General features: G+C 39.9%; 1 protein-coding gene across 2 annotated transcripts in view; it reads right to left on the bottom strand.

Annotated features, from left to right (window-relative positions):
* Nucleotides 1-15741, bottom strand: part of LOC120311472 (transcription factor AP-1-like) — a 36298-nt gene extending 20557 nt beyond the window's left edge. Inside the window, exons 1-2 of one of the 2 annotated variants that reach the window (XM_039351007.1) lie at nucleotides 13137-15741; nucleotides 10700-10764 (exon numbers count right to left, since the gene is read on the bottom strand). In XM_039351007.1, coding sequence (XP_039206941.1) covers nucleotides 13353-14636 — 1284 coding nt within the window. In that variant the 5' untranslated portion in view covers nucleotides 14637-15741 and the 3' untranslated portion in view covers nucleotides 10700-10764; nucleotides 13137-13352. Of the gene's footprint in view, nucleotides 1-7700; nucleotides 10765-13136 lie in introns of those variants that run through there. The other variant, XM_039351006.1, reaches the window with a different exon arrangement.
* Between the last annotated feature and the right edge of the window lie 3516 nt (nucleotides 15742-19257).

Genomic DNA, 19257 nt, shown 5'->3' on the forward strand with positions numbered 1-19257 from the left:
GTAGAGGACTACCTATGATGATAGTTATATAACACAGATCTTCTATAGCTTTGACTATATCATATTTGCAAATGACTTTTCAAGTCTGGTTTAATTCTCATTGCTTCCCCAAGAAGCAGAATCGTGTCTTCATGCATACTGCAGCTTCAGCCTGCATGCACCACCCTTCAATTATGTGCCAAAATACTTTGTGGATAAATATTTGTTCTGCTGTCTCAGACACTACCTCACTCCACAGGCTCTTAATCCAGTACTTTGTGCTTAGCCCATCAATACCATAAGGTGCTTAAATAGAAATTTAAGTACTTTGCAACACAAAACCTGTTTGTATGTGTACTTTATTATATTTAACTCTTTTGGCTTAGAATCATACAAAGACGATAGTTCTTTGTTGCTCCCCCTACTACAACTGCTCGATTTGCAGAGCAAAAAGACAGTATTATCTTTACTACACAACTGCACAGGCTCATCGTGTTTATCTTTTATAGATGTTTGAGATTTAAATAGAACATATCACAGAGGTATTCTTGGTCCCATTTTACAAGATGTAGCTAATGCCAATCCAGCAAAAATAACACATTTGGCTACAGGGCTTTAACAATGAAATAGGGTTGTTGCCTTGAAACCCACCCAACCCCCTCTTCCCCAAGGTACCAGATTAAAACATCTATGATTTAATTATACATTAAGGAAAACTAGGTTGATGGGTTTGATCCAGCTCTACCTGTCTATGTATTTGGTAGTACACCAAAGCAGATGAGAGAATTAGGGAGGATACATACATTGTGGTTGTGGTTAATAAAGACTGTTTTGTTCCCCCCCACCCCAATAAACCCATCTAATCTGGATTTGCATTTGTTTCCACCTGATATTTGACCAAAGAGTGTTCCACTATCCCATGGCCCATGTCTTATCCAAACTGGCAAAAGCAATGTTATGTTGGAGAATCAAATATGGTGGTCTTTGGAGCTTCATCTTCCATGCTTTGTCAGTGCTGGCCCAGGACTTTATGGTTTACATAACAATTGTACATACTATCTCTATATATTACCAACTCTGTGCATGGAATGTAGAGCATTATTAATTTGTGCTTGTGCTAGAGCAGGGGTCTTCAAACTTGGTCCTTTTATGACTTGTGGACTTCAACTCCCAGAATTCCTCAGCCAGCGTGCCTGGCTGAGGAATTCTGGGAGTTGAAGTCCACAAGTCATGAAAGGGCCAAGTTTGAAGACCCCTATGTTAGAGTGTGAATAAGATGTCTCAAAGTAGATTTTTTCCCCTTCTTTATCATCCTATTGTCATAATTTATCTCACGACGTTTAGAAAAATATGGCCCGCTGACCTCTCTTCTGCCTATAGGGATATGGATTAGGATGCTCCATTTGCTTGGAAACATAGAGGAACTGAAAGATTCCTGAATGTTCTTGAGATTTTCTAAGAAGCAGCATTGGTGAATCTGTCAAGGCCAAATTTACTATGGAACAGCAAAATGATGCAATTGTCCTCAGCATGCATTCTGCTATGGTCATCTGCAGTGGTCTAAAATGATGGCAAATGTCATGATGTCTTTATGCAAGTGATCCAACTTTGCATAATTAAATTAGATATATTTATCTGTTTCAAAGATTTATATAGCCACCTGTCTCTTGTATTGTAATCCTGAGTGGCTTACAAACAATAATAAAACAATAAAGAGTATTTCATAGTATAGGTGCCAGATGCTGATAACACTGCAGCTTGTAATGGATATTGGGACTTCTCAAGTGACCTACAAATAGTGCAGCATGTCAGAAAACAACTAGCATTATTTTTCAAATAGTTATTTTGCTCTTAAATAGTCTTTGATAAGGTTATCCAAGGGCTCCTTTGTGATTTTTGTATCAGTTTGCATATACAAGTACTCTGTCTCCTGAGATATGCCTCCCCCCCAATCTAATGTTCAGCAGCAATCTCATAAGCATAATTATCTTTGCTTCCTCTCTGATGGTTGGATCTTTTTTAAACCCTTGAATCCAGAATATGAAGGTAGGCTGAGCATTTAATTCAGTTTGTACATCATAGGTTCTCAACCTTTTTAATGCCGCGACCCCCAACCAGTCGCAAGTCGAGGACTACTCAACCAGTCGTAAGTTGAAGACTACTCAACTGGTGCAGCACCGTTTGCAGAATGGGACTTTTGGCGGGCTCAGCAGGGCAGAGACAGCCTGGACAATTCCTATTGGCTTTTGAAAGCCAATAGAATTAGACTCTATTCAAGAGGGTCTATTCTATTGGCTTTCAAAAGCCAATAGAATAAAAGGGAGTAGCACAGCTAAGGAAAAGGGGAAAAAAATGGCGGACTGCATTGTTTGGCGACCCCCGTGAAATGGTCGTTCGACCCCAAATGGGGTCCCGACCCACAGGTTGAGAACCACTGGACTAAACAGAAGAACCAAACTCAAAACTTCCCAATCTCTTTCTCTCTCCCCCTCCACCTCTCTTTTAACAGTGATTAATAGTAATTACTATTCAAACAGATATATGTATAAATTTCCAGCTACTTTGTTTCAATGTTTATTTCCTTTTCAAAATAGCTATTTTATGGGTAGGCATCTGGTCACAAAAAAACCTAGAGAGATACTTATATTCATTTCAAAAAGGTACAGAGTGTCCATAATTCTCCCTTTAAAGTTAGACAACCTCATATGGTTAGATATTGACCTCTAAATTGGCAACATAACTTTTCCAGTATATCTGCACATTTACCTTGGCAGTTAGGGTTATGCAAATCCTTTAAAGGAAGGGTTTTTCTTTGTAATGTGTAGGAATATGTAAGAAGCATTTGTCTTTGACTCATTAAGGCAACTTTTTCCCAACATGCACTATTTCATAAACTTCTCCTAGCTATGAACTTATGCATATGCATTCATACCCACTTTATTCCTCCCCCCCCCAGCAAAATGAAATAATTGTGTATATACCAGCAAGCAAAGAGTAGAGAACAACTTGGAAATACCAAATAAGATTGAAGAAAGAGGAAGCTGCTTTAATTAGTCAATGAACAGGATTTCAGCGCTCCTGTGTGTTCCAAAGCCCCTCTTTCACAGGATCTTCATAGGACTAAAAGCAGTGATTTTCAGCTAGTGCTAATTTTGGTGCTTTCATTTTGGGAGGATAAAAAGAACATGTACAAAATTAGTATGAATATAAAGACATTTTAATGTTCTGATGTTTATATCAAATACTCCGTCACATATTTTTTACATACAGTATCTTATAAACATAGTTTTAACACAACATATACAAAATTGCACATTAGAGATTACAGAGTCATAAATGTAATCTTTTTTTTATGTAAACAATTTCAGCACAAGAATGTTATACATTCCAGAACGCTCATATCTCCCACTTTTTCATGTCACTTCAGTCTCCATTAATTATTCTGGTTAGAAAGTGATAAAAACCAGAGAATGTCCACATTATTCCCTACAGGCAGAGATGCCCTATTAGTTATACATAAAAGGCAAGTCGCCTTTTAGTCGTAAGTGCTTAACACAAAGATTTGAAGATCTAATCCTGTTCCCGTGAAGTCATAGACAAAAGATCCACTATTTGCAACAACAGCAGGTTTGAAATTAGCATTGCAAGATTTCCAACTGTTGCACTGAATAAAAATATCCACAAACTCAGTTCATAAGGAAACAAAAGCTATCTGCTCCTTGGCAGTATAAATTTGGAGTATTCTTGTAAACATGGATTTAAATCACCAGTCAATGAAAAGGTGTAGCACTTTATTTGCTCAATCACTCACTACACTAAAGTAAGATACACACTTAATCAAGTAAAATTATGTGTTTCTTTAAAAAGATGTGTCAATAATAATTAAACACCTTTTAGTTCTACGCATTATGAACATTATGAAAAAAACACATGACCTGAATGCATTTTTACTGTCCTGTATTTTATGTTTCATATACCATTCCATGCAAACGTTTCAATGCCAGAAAAGCAAACCAAAGCTGGAAACTGTGAATGAAAATTTCACTATTAACATGTGAGTTCACAATCCAGTGCACTTACTTGAAGAAAGTCACTATGAATTAAATAAAGCTTACTTCTCTACAGACAAGTACTGTATTCATTTCTGCAACTCTCTCCTGCTACTTCTATTAAACTGGAGGTTTTGTTTGCAACTACTGACTAATGCCCTTGGGCATTAGATGTAATATCTGAAGACAGTCTTTACAAAGCAGTAACTGAAACCACTTTCTAGTTTGGTTCTGAATATATTCTCAGAACATCAACCTTCATAAATGCATCTTCCCTCTCTACATTTCAAAATCTGACAAATCTGAAGGCCACCTAGAAGTACAATCTAAAATAAGCAATACAGTAGGATGCTCCTCAAATAAAGCCAACAGGCTTCCTACAGTACAAAATACACATATAGAATATATATTCAATATATCTCTTTGATTCATCTGTCAGGCTACTCTAGGAAATAAAAGCAGAGCAGGAACAGAAGAATGCCAGATTAAAGAAAAAAGTTATTTAAAAAATAGCTGAGTTTGAAATAGGGGTAAACTATTTCAGGCAAGGAGCCACAAAATATTTCCAGTGCATTATCCAGAACTGTGCCCAGTGGTTACACCATAAATTTGTAAAAGGCATTATGACATTGGCAGTTTTATAAATGGTTTCCTTATTCCCACCACCAATACAGAATTGGCTATTTTGATGAAAACCGCAAACTGCCAAGATTTTCAGTGAGCTATCACAACCCTAAGATATCTTTCCTTATTAGTCATCAGCTCAAATGTATGTGCAGTTGGAATGTGTGTGTGTGTGTGTGTGTGTGTACGTGTACATCGCTGTAAAGTTGCCTACATTTAATGGAATGTGCTATTTCAGTGCCCATTTGGAGAAAGCTTTTTAGAATGCTTTGCTGTTTGGGTTTTTTTTTTTTTTTTTTTGTACTGTTTGTTTGAACAAGTCTAAAGAATTTGGTGTCCTCCGCAATCACTTTCACCTCTAGTTTCAGATCATTTGTGACAGTGGTTCTCAACCTGTGGGTCGGGACCCCATTTGGGGTCGAACGACCATTTCACGGGGGTCGCCAAACAATGCAGTCCGCCATTTTTTTCCCCCTTTTCCTTAGCTATGCTACTCCCTTTTATTCTATTGGCTTTTGAAAACCAATAGAATAGACTCTCTTGAAGAGAGTCTAATTCTATTGGCTTTCAAAAGCCAATAGGAATTGTCCAGGCTGTCTCTGCCCTGCTGAGCCCACCAAAAGTCCCATTCTGCAAACGGTGCTGCACCAGTTGAGTAGTCCTCGACTTACGACCGGTTGAGTAGTCCTTGACTTATGACCAGTTGGGAGTTGTTGTATTAAAAAGGTTGAGAACCACTGATTTATGAAGTTAAGAACCAGTGGTTCCAAAACAGAAGTCTGGGGAGGTCAATTTCCCCTCAACCTTTTTATCCTCTTGCTATGAGGAGTATCCGTTTATTTTGATTCTCAGTCTTGCAACAGTCTCTGAAAGGACCATCTCCCTTAACCATTTCTTTAATAAGCCCATGGTTTTTACAATTCACAGCTGCCACCATATCACAAATGGTAATTGCTGAGCAGTTAAGAAACAACAGAATCCTACAAGTCCATTTGCTTCCTTCACTGTATGATCATATCCTGCAGTTAGTGTTTTTGGAGTTACTCTTGGTCTCTTATCTGACCTTTAACTGCAGTACGATCATGGCAGGACTTTCTGCCTTCGGATAATACTTCACAAACTTTAAAACAAACCCTGTCTCATATATATATATATATATATATATATATATATATATATATATATATATATATATATATATATATATATATATATAGTAATATATATATATATATATATATTACTAATTTTGTTAAAAATACGAATCCTGGGTATAGTCATATTATAAAAACAAACAAACATGAACACCAGGAAAAAAATTTTAAACTAAAAACGTTTAATCTAGTGCCAAGCTTTCGTCGGCCAACTGCTAACATCATCAGGGCTTAAAACCGGTCAATGGGAGTCTCCTTTATAGTGCTAGTCAGTTTGTGCACACGGCTCCTGGACCTCGTCATATACATACATACACACACACACACACACACAGACACACACACACACACACACACACCATAAAATAATCCTAACACCAGGATAATACTAAAAACAAAACTGTTTAATTAAAAGCTGAGCCTTTCGTCGGTCAACACTACCGACATCATCAGAGCGTGATGCAAGATTGCTAGGAGTCCTTATGCTGCTGGGTGACTTTGCACTCGGCTCCATGACCTAGTTACCGGTCCATCCGTTCTCTCCATCTGGTTTCTTAAAGGGCCTACGTCCTTTATTGTGTTAGTGCCCTCTGAGGTTGCTGTTTCCTTTCTCCTGGATCCAACCACTCTCCGTTTCTGCTCGCCCACTCTCGCGTCTGGAGAAGGACTCCCAGCAATCTTGCATCACACTCTGATGATGTCAGTAGTGTTGATTGACGAAAGGCTCAGCTTTTAATTAAACAGTTTTGTTTTTAGTATTATCCTGGTGTTCAGATTATTTTATGGTATGGATTTACCCAGTATTCGCATTTTTAGCATAATTAGAGACTATATATATATATATATATATATATATATATATATATATATATATATATATATATATATATATATATGTAGGTTTTCGCGGGTATTTGTATATAGGTCTTTTGGTTGTTCGGGTTTTCTCCCGCGTAAAATTGGAAGTGTCTTGGCACGTTTCGACGAAGTCACATTCGTCATCTTCAGGCTGGTGTTTTTAAACGCCCACACAGCATGAACAAGCGAGATGATACCTCCCGCCTACCAGCCATTTGGAAACCTGCCCTTATTGACAAACGACTCCCTAACCCCAAAATCTTAAACCCCTCTGCAACTCAGACTAACCTGAGCACAACCAAACAGAACACTCCCCCAGCCAATCAGAGCACAGCCAAGCCCCTAACCATTCAGAACACACCTCCACCCAATCAGAACACAGCCAAGCTCCCATCCAATCAGTTCATACCCTCACTGGCAGTTAAAAGGAAGAAACAGCTAAACCACACATTGCTGCTCAAAGCAAGAAGCTAAAACACCAGCCTGAAGATGACGAATGTGACTTCGTCGAAACGTTGCCAAGACACTTCCAATTTTACGCGGGAGAAAACCCGAACAACCAAAGACCTATATATATATATATATATATATATATATATATATATATATATATATATATATATAAATGTTTTACTGATTTTCTAATTTTACATTTAAATATTCAAAAAGCAACGTGGCATCTGGGCCAATCAATAATACAATAATATACAAATATATTCAGTACAAATCTCAAGCTTCCACATCCATTTTTCCCTCTTTTCCCCTCAGTATTCATGGTCTCATTCTTAGGTCTGAAGCTAAGTGGCAACACTAGCAAGATACGAAAGGCTTAACTTGCACGCTTGTTTTAAAGGCACAGGAATGCCCCTTTCCTATGATTTGCTATCACTTGAAATGGCATTATTCTGGTACTGTGTCAAATACTTCATTTGAATATATTTGTAGTTATGGTGGCTTCAGGTAGACTGCATTGTCATCGGCAATATTGTCATATCTCAGAGGGCAGAATTCATTAAGAAAGCAAGGAAAGATAGACTAATTGGGATGCTGGTATTTATTTTCAGAATGAAATGAGACCACCACTCCAAATTTTAAGCAACTACAAAATTGCTCAAGTTGTTTGGTAATGCATTAATTTCACCTAGACACAAATCATATGTTGTTGTTTTTTCCTGCAACTGCATTACGTTCTTGTTATTAACTCCAAATTCAACCCTTGATATGTTTTCTTGAACACATACATGAACATACTTTTTCATTCTCAGGTGGCTGGATTATCTTATTCTTCTAAAACGTGACTTTTCTTGCTCCTAAGCATGGAAAACAGTTCATTTGTATTAAATTTCAGAAAAAGACCTACACATTACAGGTTAATATGTAGGTCTCTTCAACTATGTTTTTTTATGACACATGACTTCACCCAAGCAGTTTCAGAATACTTTCCTATACGGGGCTCTATGACATAATAGTGTGTACTAATCAATCAGTGAAGACCAACAGTCAAAGATGGGAATTGGAAGCTGGAGGTCCTTAAAGGGTGTGATTCTATGCATATATCTTTACCAATAAATCTTCTTTAATGTTACCTAGGAATGCTAAGATTAAAGAGGAAAGAGTAAAAATATCAGTGTTATGCTTTTCTTAGAGAAACAAGGCATCTGCTTTTTATTTTAAACCATTAGCTTTGATTTGTTTCAAAGCAGTATAGTTACCATGAGATATTCCAGGAATTCACTATTAAAGCTTATCAGGAACAGCAGCCCCTCTGGAAGCCATGCTGAGTTAGCTTCAGTTAAAAAAAGGTTACAAGTGTACTACTAATTTCTACTACTCAATCTCAGTAGACTACTCCTGATAGAGACATTTTAGATAGTATCCATGTAATAACTGCATTACCTAACACAACAGGCATTATTTATCTCTCATGTCAAGTTTCCAGTTTATATTTCAAACTGCACAAAAGATTAAAATGGTGCATTATCTAAGGGGGATGGCTCACATTCCACCTAGCAGGTTCTTAGAGAACTTGAGTATTGCTTCCAAAAAGGAAAATATAACTCAAGCTCATCTGAACAAATTGCCTGAAGACATCATATATAACACAGGTTGGTTAACTATTATATAAACTTCCCTTGCCCCAAATCTTTCAGATCTACAAAACTAATTCTGTCCTCCACCAAACTGCCAAATAAGCATTTTCAAAAGTAATCGTACATAGAAACAGTCTTAAACCTTAAATTATACTATTTTTTAAACAATACGCTTAAAAACGCAAAAGACAAAAATTATATGATTGCGTATGAATGTCTGACTGCAAAAATTACAGCTAGTTATCATGTTAAATACCTCTGATCAAAGGAACAGGTGTTTATTTACAGTACAACTGCTCAACAGTGGGGAAATACTGACAACAATTAACACAGCAAACACATATTGAAGTTTATTGAGCAACAGAAATATTGTCAGACTCAAACAGATTCAGCTTTGCAACAGAAAGCAAGAAATTACAGTAATAGGCCCCAAGGCCTGTGTTTGATTTTTACATCCTTCTGTTAGAAATATATATTATTAAAATGCTTTCTGGCAACAATATAAAAAGCTAAACAATGCTCCAAGCAAAATTTAAGCACTTTTATATTGCAGTGCTTTCCATGGCAAAATTAAAAAGATCCTCTGACTGAAATAATTGGATTTAGACATATATGAATTTGCTTGACATTTGCCCTAATGTCTTTTAATCCTAATACATTTAATACTAAAAAAAAGTTCTACAACTTCCAGGACAAAATACACTATTGTAATTAAAGCCAGTGGTCTACTAACATTTCAAATGAAAAAGAAGCTATTCAGTCAAAATTGTCAAGCTAACGGTGGATTTCTCATAAAGCCAACAACAATTTTCTTATAATGAATAAAAACCCTGCTGGAAAAATTTGCAGTGTTTTACATCAATCCCTACAAAACCTATAATGAGGGGTGTTTTCAGAGTAAGTCCACACCTGAATGTATGTTTCTATCAATGACAAGCATTCTAAAATAGGACCAAAAAATGATTCCATTGGTAAGTTAAAAAACAACCGTTGGAAGAGTCGTGAGACAGCATCACTCACCAAGTTAGCAACAAAATTAGTCAGCCTTTTTAGCCATAAAATCACCTGAGTGTTCACATGATCTGGAGAAGTGCATAAGAAAACCAGCTGCCAAACAAATCTTCCTGTTACTCAAGGATAAGATTTCAAATCTCCCAAAGACATCCTTTTTCTTGTAACGAGAAATTTTATGTCAGTTTCAACAATGGACATCACCTGAACCACCAACAATATTAGAACAGGATATTTGCCTAATTAATTCTTAAGACAGGTGAGTATCATTTAATCTAGACTTTGAGGGAATGGGTTGTTTTTATAAATACTTAAAGTGCAAGAGACAAAGTATATAAAAACAAATCAAATAGGTCTGTAATAGTAGTTCAGAGGCACATGCAAAAAAACCCAACAGTAATCAGAACAAATGAGAAAAACATAAGGATGAAATTTGCATAAGGATGAAATTTCTTCCATTGGGAATAAGTATGTTCCCAGCAATAAGGGATATTCAACCAACAAATGATGCAGCATGTAAACAGGATTTCAAAGACATTGGCAGATAAGTTATATAGTACATGAAAAAAAATACAATATTAAAAATTTGGCATCCAAAAATTGTGTCCAAAATACATTCTTAGAGAAATCTTCATGGGAAAAAGCTTCAAAAACTGTATACATTGGCAATATTTGCCAAATAGGCTACAAAAAAAGGCAAACAATTTAGAATACTGCAGATATTTCAAGCACACCATGTTTTTGGCAAAAATTGTTACAACATACATACAGCATTATCAAGATAATGAGTTATCTGGGTGCCAAGATCGAAGCAGATTCAGTTATGATGTGTCTTTTTTTTGTAGAAATTAAGAAATAGGCTGCTGTTTTTGAAGTAGGAATAATGATTTCTCTAAGCACCTTTTCCAAAATGCAATATTCCAGAACAACTTACCTGAGAAATTCTTCTATTTCAGTATTACATCTTCTAGAGAAAAATTGAAAACATCTGATTTTGAACTGTTAACAAAATTGGAAAGAAAATTATTCACACTGATGAGGACTGTGAAATTACTAGGATAGATTTGCATTCCAAAAAAGAAAAAAAAATCACATATGGGGGGGAAAAGACAAAGAATATATTAGTAAAGTATCTTTGTGAATCAATACAAGATGGTTTAATCAAATTAATGTAGATTTTCTTCACCAATTTTCCCTCTACTCCTAAAATGCCAAGATAGATTATTTCACACTTGCAGTGATAGGATTCCAAATCAAAAAGCTCCTAATTGCCATTTCTTCTGAAAATATGATTCCCTCATAGGCATCCATCTAAGTCTAGGATAAATATCAACCTAGTAATCAAGCAGAGTATGTCAATAATCCAGCATGAAAGAAAAATCAACTGTGCCTCAGTATCTTTTTGACACAATATTTCCAGGCAAAGCAGAAGTTTTTACTGCATGGAAAGTTATAGCCAAAACAGAAAATAAAATCACAGGACATAAGAAAACTGCATTTGAAGAAAGATAAAAACTATTATCTAAATTTATACAATGAAATAGGTTGGTAGGGAGGGCTATCTTCTATGATAAACAGTTTGATAGGGTTACTGATAAAGCTGTCAAAATACTAATAAACATCCAAGCCCTTAAAAAAAAAAAACAAGCAAAAACAATGGTTATTTCTGATCCCATTTTAAAATAAAACTCAGCAAACCTTTCAAACTCTGCTTATAAATGTACTTTTCTCATCTCCTATCCTGAGAACAACATTTTTAACGTTTTGGACAAAATAAAATAGCTTCTATGTAGTTCTTCTAAAAATATACAGCTATCTACATTTCTATTAATTTTTTCTATGAATTATTCAAAACATAATTGAATTAAGTGATTCATCTTTTTAAAAAAAATCCAATTTTTTTTTCTCTGTATAGCACAGTAATTGTGATCATACTGGGAACAATTACAGCTGGAATGTGTACTGTAAAAGATAAAGCATTTGATATTTTTCTTCAAAAACAATTTATTTTATCCCCTTGCATGTTATAAAAATAAACATATATTCTATAGTTTTAATAAATAAGTGCACCCATGCCCCAACTTTGTGTTGGCACAGGAAATAATATAGAGCTCATAAATCTAAAGGTGAAAAGCATTTTCTTAAAATCTGCTTTTTAAATAAATATTTTATATGGCATAGTAGGCTAAGTCGCCAGCATCAGAAATGTGAAATTAGCTTGAATGGCAACATTTTCATAATGACAAATTATGTGACTGTTTTCTTTTGTTTATCAAGAAAATTACCCAGCCACATACTCTATAATTCTCTTCCTAAACATAAATTTAGTGTCTCTCAGGCACTGAGAAAATCCAGAGAACCTCTACAGCAAGAAAATAACAAATACTCTGTACACAAAATTGACTTAACTTTGCACAATTCTTCTCAGTGTTGAAAAACATTTCACAACTCTATCCACTGGCACTCTAGAACTGTTCTCTCTAAAAATATGATTTATCTACTGAAATGACTAGTAATATGCCTCATATACAAGCATATTACTATTCCCTTAATATCCCATCTTAGAAAATCCACACTGTTCATTAGAAAGCTGTAAATACACCTTCAGCAAAACATACTGGAGTGTCTTTAACCATCCCTGGTAACTTTTTTTTTTTTTTTGCAGAAATGCTAATACATATTACACTCAATGACCTTCAACCACAGAATAAAAATAAAATTTAAGACTCTCTAGAACAGATAAAAGTCTTCCACAAAGATAACTTTTGTCCACAGGTATGATCTTTGAAGAGACCTTTGGATTTCCATCAACAAGACATATTTTTTATGTCTAGTCAGCAAAGCTCTGGTTCTTGGTTTTAAGCAGGGCAAGAAAGCTAGAAAAAATAAGCTGGAGCTTTCCGAAGATCAACAAAGAATCCAGCCCCAGACTTCTTCACAGGTTGAAGGTGGTCAGAGGGGCTTCAGTTGGAGAAACTTGACACTTTCCCTCTGAAGAGTTCTCCAATTGCTTGGTACTTTTGAAAAGAACCCAGTAGCATTGCTTCCAACTGGTTATTAACAATTTCAGTATTATTTTCATTACTTAAGAACCCAGTAGCATTGCTTCCAGCTGGTTATTAACAATTTCAGTATTATTTTCATTACTTAGGTGGCTGGCAGAAAACCTGCTGATTGCTGGAGATGCTTGAAACTGCCAACCTTTGGTTAAGGATGACTATTGTTATTTTTAAGAAGTTTTTTCTAGAAAGGCTAACACTGAAGTCCCACTCTGTTCCATGGGATATTCTTTCTGGCTTATTTATCTCTCTGCCATTACACCAGGTTCTTCTCTGGCTCTTCCGACTACAATCAAAAACTGGTTAAGATACCTGTATGGTCTTGCAGAAGCGAACTCTTCCCCTGTCTACTTCAGCTTTTCAGACGAACGGGGGAACTCTGCAGAAGCCAAAGGATGTGAAAGGAAAGGCAGGGCTTCCATGGCCCTTCTTCAAGACCATGAGATTAAGGTCTAATCCCCTTTCTGCCATGCATGGCAAAGTTGGGTGCATGATGGGTCTCTCCTTGTTTGGGGGGAGTCACACGCCTCAGCAAGCACTGGTCTCCGGCTTTGTAGGTGCCTCCCTGCCGGGGGGCTGACCCCCCACTGCCATGGTCTGCGCAGGGGCCGCGGCGGCGGCGTTGATGTGGCAGCCGCTGGAGAGGTGGCTCCGGACTCGACCTTGCAGCTGGGTGACCTGGGAGCGAAGAAGGCTGGCGGTAGCTGCCAATTCGGCGTTTTGGCCTTTGAGCGCTTTGACTTTCTCCTCCAAGCGGGCGATGCGCTCCAGCTTGCGCCGGCGGCACTTGGAAGCGGCGATACGGTTGCGCAGTCTTTTGCGCTCCGCTTTCAGGCGCTCTTGGCTCTCCGCATCCAGCGGCGATAAGGAGGAAGGCGGCGGAGGGGACTCCCCGGACGAGAGCCCCGAAAGAGGCAAAGGCGGCGGCGGCGGAGCTGACACTACAGGAGCTTCCGGTACAGTCTGCGGTTCCTCCAAAGCCCTGCCGGTCGAGCCGGGCGCGGGCAGACGAGCCACAGGCTGGGGAGCGAAGAAAGTGCCGGCGGCCGATGGGCTGGCCGGGTTGAAGTTGCCTAAGGTGGTGTAGACGGCGGGGGGATCCTGCCTGGACGATGGGCAGCAGGGCCCTCCCGGGTGCTGGGTAGGCGAGAGAGGCGCCGGGGACACCCCGAGCAACTGGTTCTGTTTGTGCAAATCGGCCAGAGCTTTCACGAAGCCGTCGGCGAAGCCCTCCTGTTCTTGCGTCACCGCCTGCGGCGGAGCCGAGGGCTGCGGAGACCGGTACAAGAAGGGCGCCCCGCCGGCCGCCGCCACCACCGAGGGCCCTCCGCCGGTGGGGCTGGATGGGCCGGCGAGGCCCGGGCTGCCCGCTTGGATCAGCAGTTGCTCCAAGTCGGCGGCCGCCGGCAGCTTCAGCAAAGGCTGCAAAACGGCTGGGCCCACCTCTGGGCCGCCGCCACCGACGGCCGTCTCCTGAATGAGGCGGTGCACGGCGCTGCTGGTGCCGCCGCGGGGGCGCAAGAACGGCCCGGCCGGGGGCAAGGTGGCATTACCCGGGGAGGCCGCCCCTAAATCCCGAGGAGGAGGAGGAGGCTGCTGCTGCTTCCCGGCGAGGAGCAACTTGCGTTGTTGAACCGCTCCGCTTTCCTCGGGCGGTTCAAGTCCCGTCGGTCCCCCCGCTCCGGGCCCGCCACCGAAGCCCGGCAGCTGCACGAAGTCCGGGAGCAGCTCCAAGCCTTCTTCGCCGTAGTAAGGGGCTACCTCCATCTTCACGGCCACGCGGGCGCCAGTGCGTCCGCCGCCGCTGTTCATGCTGGGCGGGACGGCGGCGGGTTTGGAGTGGCCGCGGCCCCCGCCGCCGCCAGTCCCCCAGGTCTGTCTGGCTTCCAGAAAGAGAAACGACGCGGTCCCGGCCGCGAGCTCCGCTTCCAGCGCGGCGACGGGCTGCAGCGAGTTTTTCACGCCTGGCGCCGGCTCTCCATCTCCCGGCCGCTGGGCAACCGCCCGGGGCTCGGCGCTTTCGACTTGCGGCTTTTCGGGGGAGAAAACTCTTTTTTCCCTTGCAGGCAGAGGAACTGATGTCAAAATGCCTCGCCCTAGCAACTCCTGCTACTCCGCCTTTCTTGGCTGGGGCTGCGGCGGCCACACGGCCCTCTCGGTTCAGCAGCGGAGGGCGGAGCGACGAGAGCCGCGTCGCCTGGTTCTGTCTTCCTTTTCTCTCTCCTCTCCCTTCTTGCCGGATAAATAAAACGCAGTCGCAGGAGAGGCGAGCGGCGCTTCCCGCCGAGGCTAGTAGAGAAACCCAAGCGAAAGCTCGCCGCGAAACTTTATCGCTCACTGACGTTGCACTGCGGCAGGGGCGCCTCGGGGTTCCAACTAAGTCGCGCAGGCTACCAGATTCGCCTGAAAACTAGGGGCAGGAAGGTGCCTGTTCTCTCCCCCCCCCGCCCACCCTAAACTTTCAGAGCAGCAGTCCGATGGACGGCGCGATAAACGGGCAAAGTAAAATTGCTGCAAAGGGTAAGTCGTCGTAGCCGAACTGCTGTGACGTTGTTTAGCCAGAAAAAAGAAAAGAAAAGAAACCAGCGACCCCTAATCTGACAGTTTCTTCGTCTTCCTTAAGGGCCTTCCTGCTTTCATCCTTCTTTCGAGAAAATGCTTTTTTCCGCTTTTGAAAAAAAGGCCTTTCCCTTACAAATACAGAGCGACTAGAAAGAGAACGCAGTGTGTGTGTGTGTGGGGGGGAATACTGGAAAGTCCGGAACTTAACGACCACAATTGAACCCAACCTTTATGCTTGCTGAGTGAGAATTTTGTTAAGCGAATTTTGCTCCATTTTACGGCTTTCCTTGCCGTTTTGTTAAGTGAATCACGGCAGTTGTTAAAACTAGTGACGCGGTTGTTAAGTGAATTTGGTTTCCCCCCCCCCCTTGACTTTGCTTGTCAGAAGATTGCAAAAGGGAAATCACATGACCCTGGGACAGCCACAAATATGAGTCAGTTGTCAAGCATCTGAATATAGATCACGTGACCGTGGGGAGGCTGCAATGGTCATAAGTGTGAAAAATGGTCATAGGTCACTTTCTTCAAGGCCATTGTAACTTCGAATAGTCACTAAATGAACTGTTGTAAATCGAGGACTACCTGTAGGAATTAGACTACTTACATTCAGCAAGGAGGTGTTGCCAATGAGCTTTTCCCAATGTGCATATAAGCACTAGACCAGGCATGTCAAACTGCTGGCCCATGGGCCAGATGCCTCACAACGAAACCGCGCCCACCCCATTGCCAGCAATGTGGAAAAAGTCACAATACATCGTGCAACGTCACGTGATGTTGCGAGTTTAACATGCCTGCACTTGACAAACATTATCTGGCAATTCTATTTTGCCAGATAATATTGCTTCTATCGCAACCTCAAACCATGCCTGAGATAGCCATAAGTTATCTTTACCTGTTGATAAAGAGGCATTTCCTCCCTTAAGCCAAAACATCCCACAAGAGTTTTAAGATAGGCAAAAAAAAAAAAAAAGTCTTGCTCAGGTTAAGCCGGTTCTTCCCTATCCAGATCCCCACAACTTCCAGGCATTTGAAATAACCTTGAGAGATCACTTTTGGGCAGGCTGTGGTAAAGCCACAATAGACAATCACCAGCATATTGATGCCAAGCATTAAGAATTATTTCATCCAGCACCTTTATATTGATATTAAATAGGAGTGGGGAGAGAGTCAAACACTGAGGCACTCTGAAATGCAAGAGTCTAAGTCTGGACACCATCAACACCAATTGTAGCCACTCCTGGAGGAAGGAGAACTACTTACTGTAAAGCACTGCCGTCCACTCAAAATTCAGGTGCTTGGCACATGGCATGTATTTATGATGGTTGCAGTGTTCTGAGGTCATATGATCACCTGTTGCAATCTTCCAGCAAGCAAAATCAGTGGGGAAGTCAGATTCACTTAATAGCTGGGTTACTAACATAACAACTGTGGCAAGAAATATCTTAAAATGGGGCAGAACTCAAGTAGCAACTGTCTTGCTTAGCAACAGAAAGGTTGGGCTCAATTGTGGTCATAAGTTGAGGACTATCTGTATTTCATTTTATGCCCCTATCAGAACATCCAGATCACACTGCAAAAATTCAGGGGTAAACGTATTGATTTAGGGGAAGACAATTTCCCATTTAACACTCCCAATCTAACCCAAACTTTGTGGCCCCATTCCACTTATATTGTTGCATCACTGGCCACCCACTCCTCCAACTCTGATTAGCTCCTAAAATCAAAAGTGGACTTCATCTGCAAAATATTTCTTTTTGGTTATTGTCTTGAACGAATGACATCACATTCTGTGCATTAAGGTTTGTTATTGAAGCTTTCTCAGAGCTGGTATTCAATTCATCTCTTCAGCCAAAAGAGTTGCTTCAGTCAGTGGAATATGGAAGAGATAATTCCACATCTACAGAACTTACTAGCCAAAGATGCTGGGGAATCCTGTGTTAATCTTATAGGAAAGGAAAGTCTAATGTGCAACGTAATAGTTGAATCAACTTATTTCAATGAGTATACTCTGATTGACTTAATCTAGATCTATTCCACAGACTACTGTGCACTTTATTAGCTAAAGGCAGTTTTGAAACATGTCAAGTAATAAAATTGCTCAGATGAATTTAAAACAATTGTGAGATTATTCTGTCCAAGACATTGTAACAATGAACTGAACAAAGGCATCCCTGATCATATGGCTATCTTTATATATATATGGCTATTCAGATATGTTGGCTACTACAAAAAAAGTAAACCTGTAGCAATCTGCTTTCTTCCCATCTTTGAGCCAACAGAAAAGCATGCCAGTGTAGACAACTCTGCTCCACAGCTTGCCTTTGCTATGCATTGATAACAGGTCTGGCCAGTGTTGCAGTCCACACTTTTTCAATTGAAGGAGTAAACTGGTGGCTTTCCTTTCCTGTCCCACCTAAAATTTTCCACCAGCAAGAAAACCAACCACTAACTGTTCCTGTGAATGGGTGGTGAGGCAGGATTCCATATTCATTTTTATTGTTTACTTTTGTCCTACTTTGCTAGACTTTCATTGTTAAGCATTGGTGATAGAACAAAAAACAAAAAACACTTGATGTTCAACCTCCAGAAGAGAAGACCTGCAATGGAAGTGAACACTTGTGAATAACATGGATAGGCACTCTTGTATCACAAATTCTGAAGGTTTCTCCTGTTGTCAACAATGAAGGTCATCTTACTGGTGGTGTCCTGGTCAGAAGATGAGATCTAAATTGTCATAGTTTCTTCTCCTTCTTCCTATGAATAGTAGAGATGAATGAGGTTTTCCAGGTGTTATTTACCCACAAAGAATTGAAGTTCCCCATGTTCTTCTACTATCCAAGGAGAAGTCTCTAAGTGCCTCTTCTGGCTTTTTTTCTTGAATAGGAACATAGAATACTTCTCTCTCACCTTAATACATCATGAGCCCTTCCTAAAACTAGAACAAAATTGAAACAAACTGCAATTTTGTTTCAATCTGGCATGAATTCATTCATCCCAGGCCCCCCTTTTAAGTAGTTACTCCTATGAACATATTTTAGGAAGTACCCTTATTAAATATACCCAGATTCACACTTCTTCAAAATTGATAGGGAAGTCAAATCTTTAAACATGCAGCAAATGGGAACAATCATCTGTATGTTTATTTTATAGAATGAGCTTTTCCAATTGCAGATCTATCCATCCGTACAAATGCATACATAGTCACATATATAGTATATGCATACATGCTCACACACAAACTGTTTTGCAACCACACTGTACAGCCAGTTCTATGTACTGTTACTTTACCTCATTTACCTCATTACCACGAAGAAAAGCTTGTAGGGAAATTTTTGCCTTATTATTGCTTACTAATGGGAATATTAACTTCATGGTAGACCAGTGGCCAAGTTTCCATGAAGTCAGTATTCTCATTAGAAGAAATAGGCTGTTCCAGTGAAGTGACCAATTCCTCTACAGAAAATAGCTGTAGAGCACAGCACCATCTGGATGGAAGAAAAAGGATCCCATTAAGCTCCTCCATATGTACTAGAATGTCTACATGGGATGTCTTTTGCTGATGTAAGGTGAAAAAATCTAGTTCCATGTCAAAACCCTTAAGTCTCATTTCGGCTGGTCTCAGAAGTTCTGTTGTGAGGACACAGCTTGACAAATAGTAATGGGGTTACTTTGCAGTACAACAACCAGAACGTGTAGAATAACCTGTTATTTCAGAAGAAATCTAATCCTAGTCAGCAGACGTTCATTAAATCCCACATCAATAGTGCTTATTTCTTGTCTGAATGAGACAAGTCTCAGAAAAGAGCTATTGTGACTGTAAACTTTTTACTTTTACAAACTTAATCTCCTTCACATTACATCTACAACTATT

The sequence above is a fragment of the Crotalus tigris genome, unplaced genomic scaffold (genome assembly GCF_016545835.1).
Source record: "Crotalus tigris isolate CLP2741 ecotype Arizona unplaced genomic scaffold, ASM1654583v1 scf7180000018368.3068619, whole genome shotgun sequence".
Classification (NCBI taxonomy): domain Eukaryota; kingdom Metazoa; phylum Chordata; class Lepidosauria; order Squamata; family Viperidae; genus Crotalus; species Crotalus tigris.